The sequence below is a fragment of the Alosa pseudoharengus genome, unplaced genomic scaffold, assembly GCF_046254945.1.
Source record: "Alosa pseudoharengus isolate Yale_2024_CS ecotype anadromous, Long Island Sound unplaced genomic scaffold, YU_APseudo_1.1 YU_APseudo_1.1_scf_24, whole genome shotgun sequence".
Taxonomy (NCBI): domain Eukaryota; kingdom Metazoa; phylum Chordata; class Actinopteri; order Clupeiformes; family Clupeidae; genus Alosa; species Alosa pseudoharengus.
Genome location: NW_027468689.1, coordinates 23271734 through 23288817, shown reverse-complemented (window position 1 = coordinate 23288817; position 17084 = coordinate 23271734). Strand labels below are relative to the sequence as shown.

The window sequence follows — 17084 nt, the reverse complement described above, 5'->3', positions numbered from 1 at the left end:
CCACATGACGCATGCAGAACGCATAGACAGATAGTGAGGTCATGCTTCCCGCTGCTGTGCTGCCTTACAGTGCATTAGTCATCAGAACTCTCTTTGACCTCTGACCTTTACAGAAGAAGGAAACACCGCGCCTCAGAAGGAGGACCTGAAGCGGCTCAATCTGCACATCCACGGCCTCTTCATGAACCTGAACAACAAGAGGAAGGTGAGCACACACACACACACACACACACACACACATTTTAATACCTTTATTTGTGTTCACATTTTACAGTAGATTTCATTGAACACAAACAATCTTAGATACCAGCATTGTAAACCTATGCCTCTGCCTCTGGTCTCAGTTCATGGGTACAAAAAACAGCGCCTTCTCCAGATGTGGCGACTGCCAATTATCACAGAAATTGAGCAGAATTTTGCTAGAGCCTTTGCTCTTGTCTTAGAGAGACCAGCAATCTGCAACCCCCTGACTACTAGTCTGTGGACATTACCTAGGCTTCCAAATATATACACCAACAGCTTACATTTGTACCCAAACTGTACAACAATGTCTCTGAGTGGCTGATACTTTAAAAGCTTTGTAAGGTAGGCATCCTCTAGACTGTAGTCAAATGCACAGCCTACTTCAAGGATGGTTACTTCTCTGCTGTCCTCATCAACAACAACAACATCTGGCTTTTTTGCAGCAACATTTGAAAACACATTATTTCCACTATTACAGAGTTTGAACATGCAAGGTGAGACGCATACATTCTTGTAGATTTTGCATGGTGAAGCATATGGAATTATGTGTTCAACTAGTAAGTCAACAATTCTGTCATGTCTGGCAATGTACATTCCCTTATACACATAGCAGCCATTCAGAACATGAGACAGGGATTCAATAATTATCTGACTATCATGGTGCAAACAGTGGGCCAAACAATGCTTGCATCATCTACATTAAGGATGGCAGGTACAACGGGTGTGCGTGCAGCTAGATGTTAGGAAATTATTTGGGTTTAGATGTTAGCGAAACAAAAAAGAACACTACCAAACAATTTCCATTTCGCGTGCTGTTGCGCTACCGGCCTGCTTCGGGCATGCGCACACACACACACACACACACACACACACACCTGAACCTGTTACTTCACGAACTTAATGAACAACTGCACGCTAGCTAGCGAAGCAGTGCTTTGCAGGGTGAACGTTCCCCATTCATTAACGTTATGCTGGTGCAGCAAGAACCGGGGTAACAGATAGATTTATATACATTAGAATATGACCGGTTACTCCAGCACCAATACCTTATCTGATGAAGTCATGTTGAATTACCTTGAATACACAAAAAGGTTATGTAATATCTAAATTAGCTATTATAATAATTAATTAAGTAAAAATAATAAAAAATAAGTAATTAGTTACTAATGCTTTTATGATTTCTACAGCTGCTACAGATACTGCTACATAGTGTAGTACTAGTAGTTGTTAATCTTTCCATGTGAATAAAGCCATAATTATGTGTGTAGTAGTAGTTAATCTTTCCATGTGGGTAAATCCATATGTGTGCTCTCTCCTGTAGGAGGTGTTGAGTCAGATGGCGGGTGTGCTAAACTTGGGCGAGCAGATTGAGCACGAGCTCATCTCCATGGAGCTGCCCGACTGGCGACGGCGCCAGCAGACGGCCAGCATCGGCGGGCCACCCAACGTGTGTCTGGACCAGCTGCAGAACTGGTGAGGTCACTACTGCCCTTCAAACCGTCATGACGGACAATTTTGAACAGCTAAGCTTTGTCCTGTTTGTCTGATATGGTCAGAGTAATCTGGTCCCTTTTTGGCTGGTGAGCTCTCCCTTGTGTGTGCTCAGGTCAGAACTCTGGTCCTTTGGATAGCTGAGCACTCAGAACTCTGGTCCTTTGGATAGCTGAGCACTTAGAACTCTGGTCCTTTGGGTAGCTGAGCACTCAGAACTCTGGTCCTTTGGGTAGCTGAGCACTCAGAACTCTTTGTGTAGCTGAGCACTCAGAACTCTTTGTGTAGCTGAGCACTCCGAACTCTTTGTGTAGCTGAGCACTCAGAACTCTGGTCCTTTGGGTAGCTGAGCACTCAGAACTTTTTGGGTAACTGAGAACTCCTCCATCCAACACTGGTCTTGTTTGGGCAGTTGAGTTCTCCTTCGTGTCAAAAACAACAACAATGTGCATAATGTAGCACTTTATCAGGGCACCCAAGTTAGTAATCAAGGATCTTTGCCCCTGCTTTACATTGAAGGGTCATGATGCTCAACTCTGGTTCTGTTTGTGAAAACTTTAGATGGAATTGGAAATTCTGTTGAGTGGATGATTAATTAGGATAATATGAAAATGTTTTATGTGTTTAAAATGTATGACCTGTAAATGAAGGCTAAATCAGAGCCTCCCTGTTTCAACTTAGCTCTGTTGAAATGACAGCAGTTTAAATCGAAGTGAGGATGGTCCTTACAGTCATTTCACAGTAGATGACCACATCCTGTGTGGTTAACAGGTGTTTCAAAGCGCCTTGTGGCTCCAGTTTAGTTCAGGATTCATGCGTCATTTCTAGTCGTGAGAAGAATCGCTTGAGTGCTGGAAATTACCCCGTCACTTTTGATGATCGTATCTCTGTGCATTAACAACAACATACCAGGACAATTGGCTCGTGTTGCTAAGAGCTAGCCTGTGTAAAAGCCTGTGTGTGTGTGTGTGTGTGTGTGTGTGTGTGTGTGTGTGTGTCCAGGTTCACGGTGGTGGCTGAGTGTCTCCTTCAGGTACGCCAGCAGCTAAGGAAGCTTCTTGAACTGGAACAGAAGTGCACGTACGACTCTGACCCCATCACCCAGAGCAAGACCTCGCTGGACGAGAGGACAATGAATCTCTTCAAGAAACTCATCGTCAAGTGAGTAAGCCAGCCGGTCAGTCAGTCAGTCTGCTCCTTGCCCTCGTCAGTGAGTCGTTCTGCCAGTCAAGTCCAGACAGTGGAGGGTCTATACTGGGCTCGTTCTCTCTCTTGTCCCTTTCAAACCGAAGGTCAGAGTGGGATGAGGGTTATTTGACTTTACTTTTGTCGAATCTATCCCTTGTGCAGTTGGAATGCAGTACTCGTCTGTATCCTCTCTCTCTCTGCCAAATCAAATCCAAGTAAACCAAATTAAATTAAATCATTTCATTTCATTTAAATGAATAATTTCAAGTGATGCTACAAGTGAATGAAATTGTCAAAGTCTCTCTCTCTCTTTCTCTCTGTATCTGCGTTGGTCCATTGGTGTTTTTTCTCTGTGACTTGGACATTTGCCAGTAACAACATACTGTGTGTGTTTGTGTTTGGCAGTTCCATGGTAGTGGAGAGGCAGCCGTGCATGCCCACGCACCCGCAGAAGCCCATGGTGCTGAAGACTGGAGTGCAGTTCACAGTCAAGCTCAGGTAGGCGCACCAGAGCTGATCCCTATATCTGTTAAACTGCTCAAAACAAGCCTTTCAGGTGTGTGCGTGCGTGTCTAGGTCAGGTAGGCACATCAGTGCTGATCTATACATCTGCTAAACCAGCCTTCTTAAAACCAGTCTTTCATGTGTCTGTGTGTGCGGCGTGCGTGTGTGCACGTGTGTGTGTGTGTGTGTGTGTCTTTGTTTTCCCCAGACTGTTGGCCAAACTCCAGGAGTTGAACCACACCGTGAAAGTGAAGGTCTTCTTTGACAAGTGAGTTTTTCAGGACAGAGCTCTGTAGAGTAGCCTAGCTGTGATGGCAGACGGCAGAAAGCAGACGGACAGAGCTCTTCAGGGGATAAGCAGGGTTGTTTTGGGTCAATTGTCATGATACAGAGGTTGGGTTGCCATAGGGAAAAGCGATGCAGAATAACCTGCTCATACTGTACACCGATGAAGTCTGATGAAGAGCATAAGGCTCGAAACGTCACTGTTTTTGGCAATCGTATTCATTGAAATTGCATGGAAAGGGAGCTACAGTTTGCAGACTATTGTGTAGTTTTTTTTGTTGACAAAAGGAAAGGCGTTCGAGGTTGACGTCCCTTTAGGTTTAGAGGAGCGATGCAGAGTGCGTAAGCTGCTCATACTCTACGGTGGCTCACTCACTCACTCACTCACTCACTCACGCGGCTTTATCTCTTCACAGGAGCGTGACGGAGAAGAGGAAGGGGTAAGTCCTCATGTTCACATTCTTTCAATGCAATTCCATGGTACATCTTTAAATAGCGCCATCAGCAGTAGACATTTGATGTCTAGCAGTGTGTGTGTGTGTGTGTGTGTGTGTGTGTGTGTGTGTGTGTGTGTGTGTGTGCACGTTCTGCAGCATTAACACACCAGCATAGCATTCCATCTGTTTGAGGCCTTACGAGAGAGAGAGAGAGAGAGAACGAGCAGTCATCAGCATGTGTAGTCAATAGCAAATAGCAACAAATGACCTTTGTGACCCTGTTTTTTTGCAGATGTCGCAAATTTAATATCTTGGGCACCAACATGAAAGTCATGAACATGGAGGAGTCCAACGGCATGACGGCCGAATTTCGCCATCTGGTAAAGAAAATTGAACAATAGATGTTGTGAAACGTGAAGCAAGGCATGTGGGTTCTGATGGGAATTCGGAGTTGTTTTTCTGTTATTTGTACTTTTGTGTGTGTGTGTGTGTGTGTGTGCGTGCGTGTGTGTGTAGCTAAGCATTACTGACTTCTCCAGGGATAACCCTCTGCAGGGAGATCAGGAAATGATTAAATCTACTCTGTCTGGGCTGTTGTGTAAAGACACAGAATACTAAGAAATATATCAATGCTCATCCATTGTTTTACATCTTCATTTGGCTGAAGCTTACACAAATGATAAATACACAACTTTTTAAAAAAGTTATTTCAGTTGAGAAATGAGAATGTGAGAGGTAGGTAAGTAACTTTATTTGTATAGCGCATTTATATATGCACAGAGTGCAACCCAAAGTGCTCCAAGACATTGACACACAAGACAAAAGATGCCGGACGTGGTCGCCAGCGTACCCATGACACCAAGACATAAAAATAAACAAAACAGTTGAAACATAGACAAACATTTACAACCTAATATTAAGTCTGTGGGCATTAAGATGACTCGTGTCCTGTGAAAAAAAAAAAAAACACACACACAATATAATGATCTTTCAGTAGAGCACGGGAAGCAATATGAGACATGAGTTGTGGTCAGTAGAGCACGGGGAGCAATATGAGACATGAGTTGTGGACAGTAGAGCACGGGGAGCAATATGAGACATGAGTTGTGGTCAGTAGAGCACGGGGAGCAATATGAGACATGAGTTGTGGACAGTAGAGCACGGGGAGCAATATGAGACATGAGTTGTGGACAGTAGAGCACTGGGAGCAATATGAGACATGAGTTGTGGACAGTAGAGCACTGGGAGCAATATGAGACATGAGTTGTGGACAGTAAGCTAACAACAGCTTCCTGGACCAGAGTAGACAGGAGAGAGTATGGTACTGACTGATGTTTCTTTCTCTGCCCCCAACAGCAACTCAAGGAGCAGAAGGTGCAAGGCAGAACCAATGACGTAAGGGCTTTTCCTGTATTCACGTCTCTGTTTAGCTGGGCACACACTGCGATTCAGGCACTGCCATTTTTGCACTGTGATTTAAAAAAAAAAAAAGACTTCTTGTTTATTGATCACAAACAATCAGCACAAAACAATGACAAGGACATTGAGGAGTTGGAGATGCATCAGCTCCAATTGCCGTGATACTAAGAGGAAAGCTCCTCATCAACAAGCATATATAAATATCCATAGATCTTAAAAAAGCATACAGTACATACATATCCATACATATCAATAAGCATATATACAGTACATATCAATAAGCATATATACAGTACATATCAATAAGCATATATCAATAAGCATATATACAGTACATATCAATAAGCATATATACAGTACATATCAATAAGCATATATACAGTACATATCAATAAGCATATATACAGTACATATCAATAAGCAAAACATAAATAAATAACTAATGCACTGTGATTTTAGCCCAGAGATGTAATCCAAGCCAACTGAACTGACTAAGATTCCGTTTGGATTCATGGCACGTCAGAAATGTTTATTAGTCACCTTGCAGTGTGAGCACAGCAAGCACGCTCGATTGAAGCGTGTGGTGTTGAGTTGCACAATGTCCTGTCCGGCATTAGGACTGACTCAGCATGAGTGGTGTTTTATCAGGCCCCATGATCAACTGCTGCAGACGACTGAAGTGTGTTAATGCTCCTGTAACTACATTAGTGGAGATTTGTATTGGTAGAGCTCAGGGCTGGAGCTTTAACCACAATGAGTTTCTTGGAAAGTGGCTAGAGTACACACGTACACATGCGCTTACACACACACACACACACACACACACACACACACACATACACATACACACACACACACACACACAGTTGCAGACAGTTGCAGACAGAAATGTTTTAGTGTTCCTGTAACTGCATTAGTGAAGATCTGTGTTGGCTGGAGCCTTAACCACAATGAGTTACTTGGAAAGTGACACAAAAGTACACACAAACACACACATACATACATACATACATACATACATACATACATACATACATACATACATACATACATACTCCTCCACACACCACACACCCCTACAGATTAGTGTTGTCTACAAATTTCACAGTAGTCCACATCTTGCATTGTCTTACTGGCATTACAGCTTACTATTTCTTAACCTGATAAACTGGTTTCTGGTGTGCTGACATTCAAACAATCTCTCACAGATGTAGAAGTGTAAATATCTCAAACATGTAGAGGTGTATAGCAGAGTAAAGTATGTTTTGTCGAATATGGAACAGGACCAGTGCTGTTTAGCACTAGGTAATGGAACTGGACCAATGCTGTTTACCACTAGGTAATGGAACTGGACCAGTGCTGTTTAGCACTAGGTAATGGAACTGGACCAGTGCTGTTTGTTTTGTATGCAATTTAAGAATGGCATAAAGGGGTGTAAGTAAGTAAGTAAGTAAGTAAGTAAGTAAGTAAGTTTAATTTATAGAGCACATTTAAACACAGCATAAACTGACCAAAGTGCTGTACAGCAGACAACTAAGATAAAGACTAAGACAGATAATACAGAAAAACACATTGGACCAATAGTCATAAGAACATAAAACATAAAAGGAAACCTTCAATATCAGGGCACACAACACAGACATACATAGGATGAGCAGAAGTACAGGGTTAGGGAACATGGAAAGGCCATGGAGTAAAGATGGGTTTTTAGCCTGGATTTGAAGGCAGAAATGGAGGGAGCAGATCTAATATCCAGTGGGAGCTGGTTCCACAGACGTGGAGCAGCAACTGCAAAGGCTCTATCACCCCTCTGTTTGAGCCGTGAGCGGGGCACATGCAGAAGCCCTTTGTCTGAGGATCTCAGGGACCTTTGAACTGAGTAGGGCTGAACAAGGTCGGTGATGTAGGTTGGGGCCTGCCCATTAAGTGCCTTAAAAACAAATAATACAACTTTAAACTGAATCCTAAAAACAACTGGGAGCCAGTGCAAGGAGGCCAGAATAGGGGTGATATGTTCACGCCTACTGGTGCCAGTTAGAAGACGCGCAGCTGCATTTTGGACCAGCTGCAAACGTCTAAGTGAGGACTGGGGGAAGCCAAGGTAGAGGGAATTGCAATAATCCAGCCGTAATGTAATAAAGGCATGGATAACTTTTACAAGGTTATTGTGGGATAGGAATAAAATTAATCAGATTGTTCTGAGCTGATAAAAAAATATTTTTGACAACAGAGCTAATCTGTTTGTCAAAGCAGAGTTCGGAGTCGAGGATGACGCCCAGGTTTCTGGCATAGGGTTTGATAAATGGGGTGAGGTGACCTAAATTTTGCACTACAGTGCAGCTTGCCTTGGGAGGACCAAAAATTATGACTTCTGTCTTGTCGCTATTTAGCTGGAGGAAGTTGTTAGCCATCCAAATTCTGATGTCTTCAAGACAGACCAGGAGAGATTGTATGGAGTCCCTAGATTTTAGAGGCAAGTACAGCTGAGAGTCATCTGCATAGAGGTGGAAAGAGATGTTATCCTTTCTTATAATGTCACCCAATGGGAGCATATACAGGCTAGGGCGTGAACTAAACGGAACGAACAATGACGGGATGAATGTTTCATTCCCTGGGACTTCTACCTGTAATGAATCTCGGAAAGTGACTCAAGCACAGTGATAAATCAGTGCTCTAGCCAACCATGAGAACAATGTATGCCTGTGTTTGATGGCGTTGGACTGCGTGAGACTGCATTGTTCTGTGTGTGAGAGGGGGTTTCGTGATGACTGTGTGTGATGCCGTGTGATTGTTGTGTATGACTGTGTGTGTTTCTGTGGTAGGGGCCCCTGATCGTGACCGAGGAGCTCCACATCTTTAACTTCGAGGCAGAACTCTGTCATGGCGGACAGGTCATCAAACTGGAGGTAGAGCTGTGAGACTTTGCGTACCCACACACAATGGGGCAAACCCATCAATTCAATTTGATTTCCTTTTTTTTCCACCCGTACCCTGAATTGGGATTGCATTTGGTTTCATAGATGGGCTCAGTAACCAATCTCCTTCCTTCCTTTTCTCCCCCTCTCTCTTTCACTCCCCCCCCCCCCCCGTCTCACTCCCTTTTCACAAAAACTCCCTCCCCTCCTCTCTCTCTCTGCATCTCTCACTCCCTCCCCCTCTCTCGCTCTCTCTGTCTCTGGGCTGTAGGCCAGCTCCCTGCCTGTAGTGGTCATCTCCAACGTGTGCCAGCTGCCCAGTGGTTGGGCCTCCGTCATGTGGTACAACATGCTGACCACAGAACCCCAGGTACACACACACACACACACACACACTCACACACAGTCACCGTACGCACACAAAATTAATTTGAACATGATACCAAAACCATCCCTCTATAAGTGGATGCTCTGTGATGCTAATTCTGTTGACAGTCAGATGGCCAGACCAACTGCCCTGTTGGCTGTGATATTGATGGCATGTAGACACATAGCACAGTCTAATGTCATATTGCTTTATTGCATTCACACATCAGTAGCCTTTAACTGTATTAAAACTGTATCAAGGGTTAGGGTCACAAACGTCTTAAAGTGACAGGCACTCAATTCGACCTATACACTACCAAAACAATCTTAAAGTGACAGTAACTCAACTTAAACCTACACACATGCAATGTACCCCCCCCCCCCCTTTATCCAAGTCAGCTACCTCCACAAATTGAATCCAATTCTGTGGGAAACACTGTATTGAGAGGAACTGTTGCTAAACACACCTTCTCTTTTGGAAAGGACTGAAAGCTCCTCTCCTCTTACTCTTCTGGGTCTGTGTGTGTCTGTGTGTGTCTGTGTGCTTGCGTACGCATGTGTGTGTGTGTGTGCCTGCGTATGTGTGTGCGTGTGTGTGTGTGTGTGTGTGATTGTGCACGTCTATAGAACATGCTGTTTTTCATGAAGCCGCCACAGGCCACGTGGAGTCAGCTCTCGGAGGTCCTCAGCTGGCAGTTCTCCTCCGTCACCAAGCGTGGACTCAACGGAGAACAGCTCAACATGCTGGGGGAAAAGCTTCTGGGTCAGTCACCACAACCACAACAACAACAACTACAACATCAACTACAACAACAACACAAAGAAAAAGATGGCAGATGAGTTGCCAGGAGAGAACAGACACAATGCTCAGGCCACATAGGAAATATCAAAACAAGCTACATTGAAATATCAAAACACGCTACATTGAAATATCAAAACACGCTACATTGAAATATCAAAACAAGCCTACATTGAAATATCAAAACAAGCCTACATTGACGCTCCTTAAAACACATATTTATGCATACACATACCCACATAATGACTTACACGCACTCACATTTGGTGTACAAACATAATACACACACACACACACACACACATTCTGAAGGCTTGTCGCTGATATGTGGGTAGTGTAAGTGCCAGACACAGGTTGGTGGCTTGCAGGACTCGAGCAGCGTCAGCGTCTGATGGATCGTGTTTCCAACCTGCTTGAGTTCGGGTCGACATTCAGCCACGGCCGTTTGCAATCCTGCTCCATGAGGGGGTTTACATTTGCATGTATTCATTTGGCAGATGCTTTTATCCAAAGCGACTAACAGCAAGAGACTTAGAGCTATCCAATACTTGCACTACAAACTGTTACAGAAGGTGTAACTAATTATACATGTTAATATGTATAGACACTTACATACAGTACATGTACATACACACATTAACACATTGTTGCCTGCCATACACATGCGCTCTATTAGTGTTGTTGGACTTTGTGTGACTGAGTCTATATAATATTTAATAATCCTCTATCATTGCTGTTGTTTGCAAATAAAGTATGTATAATAGATGTTGATTAGCTTATATGTGAAATGACAGTGCCAGTGTTCTGTTGAAGGAGCAATGAAGAACACTACTACACTACTACACTGCTTACAGTGAAGAACACGACTGTGTTTATGAGTAGGGTAAGGATTAGCAATAGGTTTACAGTGGAAATAGCACCTGAAATAATAATAGATGATCAATGTTTTGTTACAAGTTAGATTATCAGTGTGTTGTTACACATTTAGAGTGAGATTAGTGTGTTTTACACACTTAGAACGGAGTGTAGTTGCTGTTCTGTGATGCTGTCCAATCATACGTTTTTCTCTCAGGGCCCAAGGCAGCGCAGGATTCAGAGGCTACCGTGTCCTGGAATAAATTCTGCAGGGTGAGTTACGGCTCATTCACTCACTCACTCACACACACACACATACACACACATACGCACACATACGCGCACACACACACACACCATCCTCTTTTATTCCCTGATAAGGCGGCAGTGACAGACGCAAGAAGTCCCCCCCCCCCCCCCCCCCCTTCTCTCTCTGACAGGGAGGCAGTGAGCGGAACTTCACCTTTTGGCTGTGGATTGACGCTATTCTGGACCTCATCAAGAGACACCTGCTGTCCCTGTGGAATGATGGGTAGGCAGACTGCTCATGACACCATAAATTAGAAATCTATACATAGCTGTAAATAAACTGGTCAGGATGCAGTGTACACATACTATACATAACGGTGATTACCGGTATACATGAGGCAGCTTTTTGAGCAACGTTGCTGGGCAACCGCATAATTCCATGTTCCATGTGTTCTGATTAGATGATCATGAAAATTTGCCTACTGAAGATTGAAGTCATTATTTAAAAGAAAATGGTGGTCAGTATCAATGGAAACATGCCAGAACCACCATACTTAGGAACATTGCCCAGCAACATTGCTCAGAACGTTTCCCTGTGTTTTAACAGCTCAACACACACTTATACACAAGCTGAGTTTCCGTTACAGCTTTGTGCAAAACGTAACCAATATTTTCAACAAGTCAGAAAAACACAATTTCGAATCGTCTGCGTTTCTATTAAGTGATGCAATGCGATGAGATTAAAAATGGGTTTTATCTTCTTGAGATAGTCATTCAAGTCACATATCTCCCAAAATCTTGTAAACTCTCTCTTATGTTCTCTCTTTGTCTCTCATATTCTCCCTCCGTCCCTCTCCTCGGCGGTGTGCAGATGCATCATGGGTTTTGTGAGTAAGGATCGTGGGAAGGTCCTGCTGAATAACAGGGCCCCGGGCACCTTTCTACTGCGCTTCAGTGAGAGCAACCGGGACGGAGCCATCACCTTCAGCTGGGTAGAGCTGGGCACCAACGGTAACACACCCACACACACACACGCACACACACACACACACACACACACACACACACACACACACACCACCTTAAGCTGGGTGGAACATTCTGCCAATTGTGAGGACTACACACACCCCAAAAAAACACTTTAATGCTTTTATGTGGATCTTAACACTTAAGGGAAAGAATTGACACACATTGATAGAAGTATGTTACAGGTTTAGACAGGTCTGATCAAAAACAGAATACTTAGTGCTGTTCATCCTTGCTTCACTAATGTTTATGGGTAAACATGGCATCGTCGTCTCCAGATGAATACGCGATGGTTGCTTCGTCGGCTGATATCGTCCATCGGCACAACCCTGTGCATGTCTTCGGGACATGAATCTAGTGGTATCTAGTGGTAACTGTTTTCTGGGAGACGTGTTATACATCACATCACATCCATCCATCTTGAACTGGTATTTGTACAAAGTCCTGAAAGTGCCAAAGCCAGAGAGTTGTTTTTGTCCTGCAGGTTTTCTCAAGTGCTGTATCGTGTGCACACGCATAAATATGACACACAAGACCAGTACTAAACATAATGACATCTCAGACAGGAAAAGCTCTCAGGTGTTTATAAGCTTTGTTTATAAGTGTGGTAGTATGCTTGGTCTTGGCGAACTAGATCTGCTTGAGCTGCTACTGTTAGATGCTGCAGCCACCAACCTCGTGCAAGTGCTGTATCGTAGATGGAAATAGGAGTATGAAGTCAAGCCATTAGGTGCTTACCGTAATTTCCCAACTATTAGCCGCGGCTTATACATTGATTTTGAAAATTGTTTTCAGCTATGAGGTTAATACACGGGGGCAGTTAGTATGGTATTAATATGGTTTTGTTTCTTTTAACTTGCATAAAACACTGTCCTGTGGCCAGTGCCACACAAACAAAACATATTGATGTCAATGGTGCATTTTGCCCATGTTCAGGGTGGAAAGTGAAAAAGAAAGATTTGCATAAGACAAGTCAAATTGGTGTTTTTAAAAAGAAAAGATCATTGAGAATAAAGAAAAAAATATAAAAAAAATCTTTGTATATTCCCACAAGGTGTTTAGGTGCTCTGAAAATGAGAACCAAAATTATTTTTTAGACTTTTAAGGTCTGCTGTTCAGACCCTGAAGGAATTTATTTTCTGTTCATTGTTTTTTGTGAGAGTGTTTCTCCTTATCTCAGTAAGGAAAATAAATCAAGAGCCTATGTTGAGTACAAATATGTCTTCTGAAAGCTTAAACAGAGCCCAGCCAAAAACTCCAATAAAATTTGTATCAACTTTGAGGGTAAGCTATGACCATGCAGGATTATCCAGCGCTGTGGGCTTGTGAACTTTGACAAAAAAAAAGAGCCCGAACAAAATCGACACCCCCCCCCCCCCTGTAAAACTGGCTGTATCTTGGAAAGTATTGATCTTACATAAGAGTAATTTTACAGTGTGTCTCCTGGGTAACATAGGTACACCTGGTACTTTTTTCAGATTTTTTTGAGACCTAAGTGCGTGGGCCCTGGTTGAATTGATGTGGAATGACCCTATAATGTTTTCTTGTCAAGTGCTCTGTTTGTGGCATTTTTTATAATAAAGAGCACAAAAGAAATACCTGTTGTCCTCCATAGTAGCACTTTATGTAGGCCTACACATTAAGGAACAGATATTGGGTTCTGCCCAAAGACGAGCAACATAAAAGTAACGTAAAATTAACGAGTAGCGTAAAAAGTTACTTTCCATAGAGGGTAACTAAGTAAAGTAATGGGTTACTTTTTTGAGAAGTAACGAGTAACCAGCAAACACTACTTTTTAAAAGTAACTTCCCCAACACTGCCTGCGCTAATACACAGGAAATTAGGTGCTATGTGTTAATGGATATAAAATGTTTAAAACGTATTCTCTCTGTGTGTGTGTGTGTGTTTGCCTGGCTGTAGATGAGCCCCAGGTGCGCTCTGTGGAGCCCTATACTAAGAAGGAGCTGCAGGCCGTCACCCTTCCGGACATCATCCGAAACTACTGCGTGATGGCCGCAGAAAATATTCCGGAGAACCCCCTGCGTTACCTCTACCCCGACATCCCCAAGGACACCGCCTTCAAGAAGTACTACACCAAGCCCAAAGACAGTAAGCCCTCTACCCTCCTGCTGTCTCTGTCCACTTGAGGCCAGAGTAGGGACTCCAGCATAGCACTGGGAATGTTATGAAACAAACATGTGAGAGATACTATGAAAGGCTGAAGACTATCTCTCTCTCTCTCTTTCTTTCTCTCTCTCTTTCTCTCTCTCGTTGTTTGTGTTCGTGTGTGTGTGTGTGTGTGTGTGTGTGTGTGTGTGTGTGTGTGTGTGTGTGTGTGTGTGTGTGTGTGTGTGTGTGTGTGTGTGTGTGTGTGTGTGTGTGTGTGTGTCTGTCTGTCTCAGAGCCAGAGCCCATGAACGTAAAGAGTCCACTGGAAGGCTACATCAGGACGGCGCTCATCTCAGTGTCTGAAGTGTAAGTACTTTCTCTGTGATCCACAACACATACACACACAACCTAGACTCTATTTATGCATGATAAACTCAAACTGGGAGCAAAAATATGTCGACCGTTAGTGGCATTAAGTTAAGATGGCGGCGACTGGAAGACGAGGCAAGATGGACTGACTTCATAAACAGTCCTTATTATAACCTCTCTGTACACTAGTTTACAATACTTCCATTTGTCTGTGTCTTGTAATGCTATTCTGAAGCTTGTCAGTGGTATAAAAAATTGTGATTTGTTTTGACGTGGCCCCCTTGCGTTTTCACTATAAGCCATTTAGTCGTTAATGCAAAAAACTCCTCCGATTAACGTATTTTTGCTCCCAAACGATTTGAATTTTCATCATCCATAAATAGACCCTAGGACCGAAGTTGTTTTTAGTTTGGATTATTCATTTACTTCACATGGCAGAGCACACTACACACTGTGACATGCCCATGCATGTCAGAAATGTGGCCTCTAGCTTCTGCTTGGCTGCTTAGACCTCTCTGCGAACACAGTCCCCTCGGAATACTGAAATGTTTTTTTGTTCCTGGAAAAAAACAAACCAAGATGGGAGATTACAGAAGATTTTAAGATGAATCATTCCAAATGTTGAATACACCCACGTCTCAGATAAGGTCATCTAGACATATTATGTTCCTGAAAGTGGGAAGCCAAAACCGTGAATAGAAAGAGCACTAAATGAAAATGTCCTGCCTCACTCCCAAGATAAACACTGCTGCAATAGAAGAGCAGCTTAAATACATAATTAAAAAAAAAATATTGCAAGAATGCATTCTCAACCTCCACCCTCTCTCCAAATAAACCCCAATACAGCTTCACTGTAACTTACAATAAATAATGTGTCCCTCCCTCTGCACACACCCATTTTTCTTCATTGCGTGGTCACTCCAAGTTGCTGTAGGGAGTGCACTGTACTGTGTACTGTAGTGTTAATAGCGCACACACACACTGATAGTATATTTTTTACTACCATATTTCTCTGGAGACTCAATCAGGACGATGCAAGTCAGTATCCAGGCTTTATTCTTTTCAATGAGGGGCCTAGTGCCCCTCAAGGGAGAAAAGTACATGTTTGTGTCACCCCATCATGGGTTTCACCAGATTCTCAATATTCTCTTCTAACTTCTCTGACTAACAGAGACCATATTTAAAGTTACACACAAAGAAGGAGTGACCTCTAGGTCCAACCCAGTTTGAATATGCAATAGAAAGGGAGGATGAGGATTAGGCCTTCATCAGGTCTGGTCAGCTTCTATTATCTTTTAATTAAAACTACCCCCTTTCCTGGGAAGTCCTTCAGAGGCTTGGACACATGCTGTTCTACAAACATTCACACCTTGGTGATGGGCAAAAGGCATAAACAATGGATACACTGCATACAGACCAAAGACACACACACAGGGTACACATGGGTACACAATCACAAATGACCATAAGAACTATACAGTCTTCAAGTCATAAAGACTTGAATCATTAAACCATTCACATAAAATATGAATACAAAATATTCCCTTCAATTCCCCCTTTTCAAGTCCTTAAAGACTTGAACATCTAAACTTGCTTACATAAATTATGAATCAGCTTATTAACAACAGAGGACTTTTAGGGTGTGGAAGGTTACAGATAAAAATAACAACAGTAGAAAGACTGACATCGTCTATCATAGAAACAGCTAAGAAAATGCAACCAAAGCCAGTTTCCATTCTTCGTGTGGTGCACAATGTTTAGTATGTGTATGTGTGTGCAAAATGTGCTTAGGGCGGCGCTTGGCTCTATTAATAGGGGGCGTTCCCCCACACCCTGTGTTCCTCTTCTTTTTCTTCAATGTTTCCTTCTCCAGTTAAAGTATACCAACAAAATAAAAATTCTCTAGTCTGAAGGTCAGGGTCGACTACCTGGAACCTTCGGATCCTTGCTGTTTTTGGGGGTTATTCTGCCCACAGCAGGTCCACTATTCTACCAATCTTTCTCGTGATGTTCTGACTAAGGTCCTTTTGTGGGATGTTACACAAGACTTCCAAATGCTGCTCTCCCAGGAACACTGAAGTCTGCTGGGGTCTCACGGGGAGGTGTTGGTTGCTTTCCCCCTTTCGATAAGTTGTGTCTCGTCACACTTCTGAAGCCAGCGGGGGAAGTGAGATATGCGTCGTTAGGATGTTTCTGGGTCTGCGACTGTCTGAGTCTGTAAACAGATCTTGCAAATACATGTAGCTTTGGAGCAAAAGGTTTAAGCTGTCATTCCAGTACTAATAAGGAAATTATTATTCAGTGGAGTTCAACATTTTTCAAAGATGACGTCAGCTGCAGTCAGGTCTGTCTTGACCTCTCAGTTATACCTCCAAACACGCAAACAATACAGTACATGAACTTTGAGGCTTGTGATGCCTCAGAACAGAATTCCTAGTAATAATGTAAACATTTCTTATGACGGGTAACAAAACATCTCGTCCAAATCTACTAAACAGTGTTCTTGAGAAGTAGGTTCAAGTCCTCAACCTGTAATGTAACAGGCTATTTACACACATCACCATCACCATTGTTAAAAAACCATCAACATGGTAAGGGTCTGTTTGTAGACATCAAATATCATCCGGTGATGGGTGGCTAGGAGAAAAGCTTGTAAATGTATGAATTAAATCATTACAAAACAACAAACAAACAACATAAAAATGAAACTTCAACCCATATGTTTTCTAATGAAATTAAAATATATCAGCCGTTAAGGCACTTTTAAAGAGATTTTGCATTAGAAGTGAGGGTAAAACAAAACATTAAGCATTTAAAAATGACAATTT

The 17084-nt window shown here is 42.8% G+C and overlaps 1 protein-coding gene across 1 annotated transcript in view; it reads left to right on the top strand.

Annotated features, from left to right (window-relative positions):
• Window positions 1–17084, top strand: part of stat1a (signal transducer and activator of transcription 1a) — a 28047-nt gene that overhangs the window by 5379 nt on the left and 5584 nt on the right. The window contains exons 7-22 of the mRNA XM_076303510.1: window positions 114–205; window positions 1565–1716; window positions 2737–2895; window positions 3328–3420; window positions 3635–3694; window positions 4128–4151; window positions 4441–4528; window positions 5505–5543; window positions 8390–8473; window positions 8754–8852; window positions 9476–9611; window positions 10720–10775; window positions 10943–11034; window positions 11623–11762; window positions 13699–13887; window positions 14181–14253. Coding sequence (XP_076159625.1) covers window positions 114–205; window positions 1565–1716; window positions 2737–2895; window positions 3328–3420; window positions 3635–3694; window positions 4128–4151; window positions 4441–4528; window positions 5505–5543; window positions 8390–8473; window positions 8754–8852; window positions 9476–9611; window positions 10720–10775; window positions 10943–11034; window positions 11623–11762; window positions 13699–13887; window positions 14181–14253 — 1576 coding nt within the window. The remainder of the gene's footprint in view (window positions 1–113; window positions 206–1564; window positions 1717–2736; window positions 2896–3327; window positions 3421–3634; window positions 3695–4127; window positions 4152–4440; window positions 4529–5504; window positions 5544–8389; window positions 8474–8753; window positions 8853–9475; window positions 9612–10719; window positions 10776–10942; window positions 11035–11622; window positions 11763–13698; window positions 13888–14180; window positions 14254–17084) is intronic.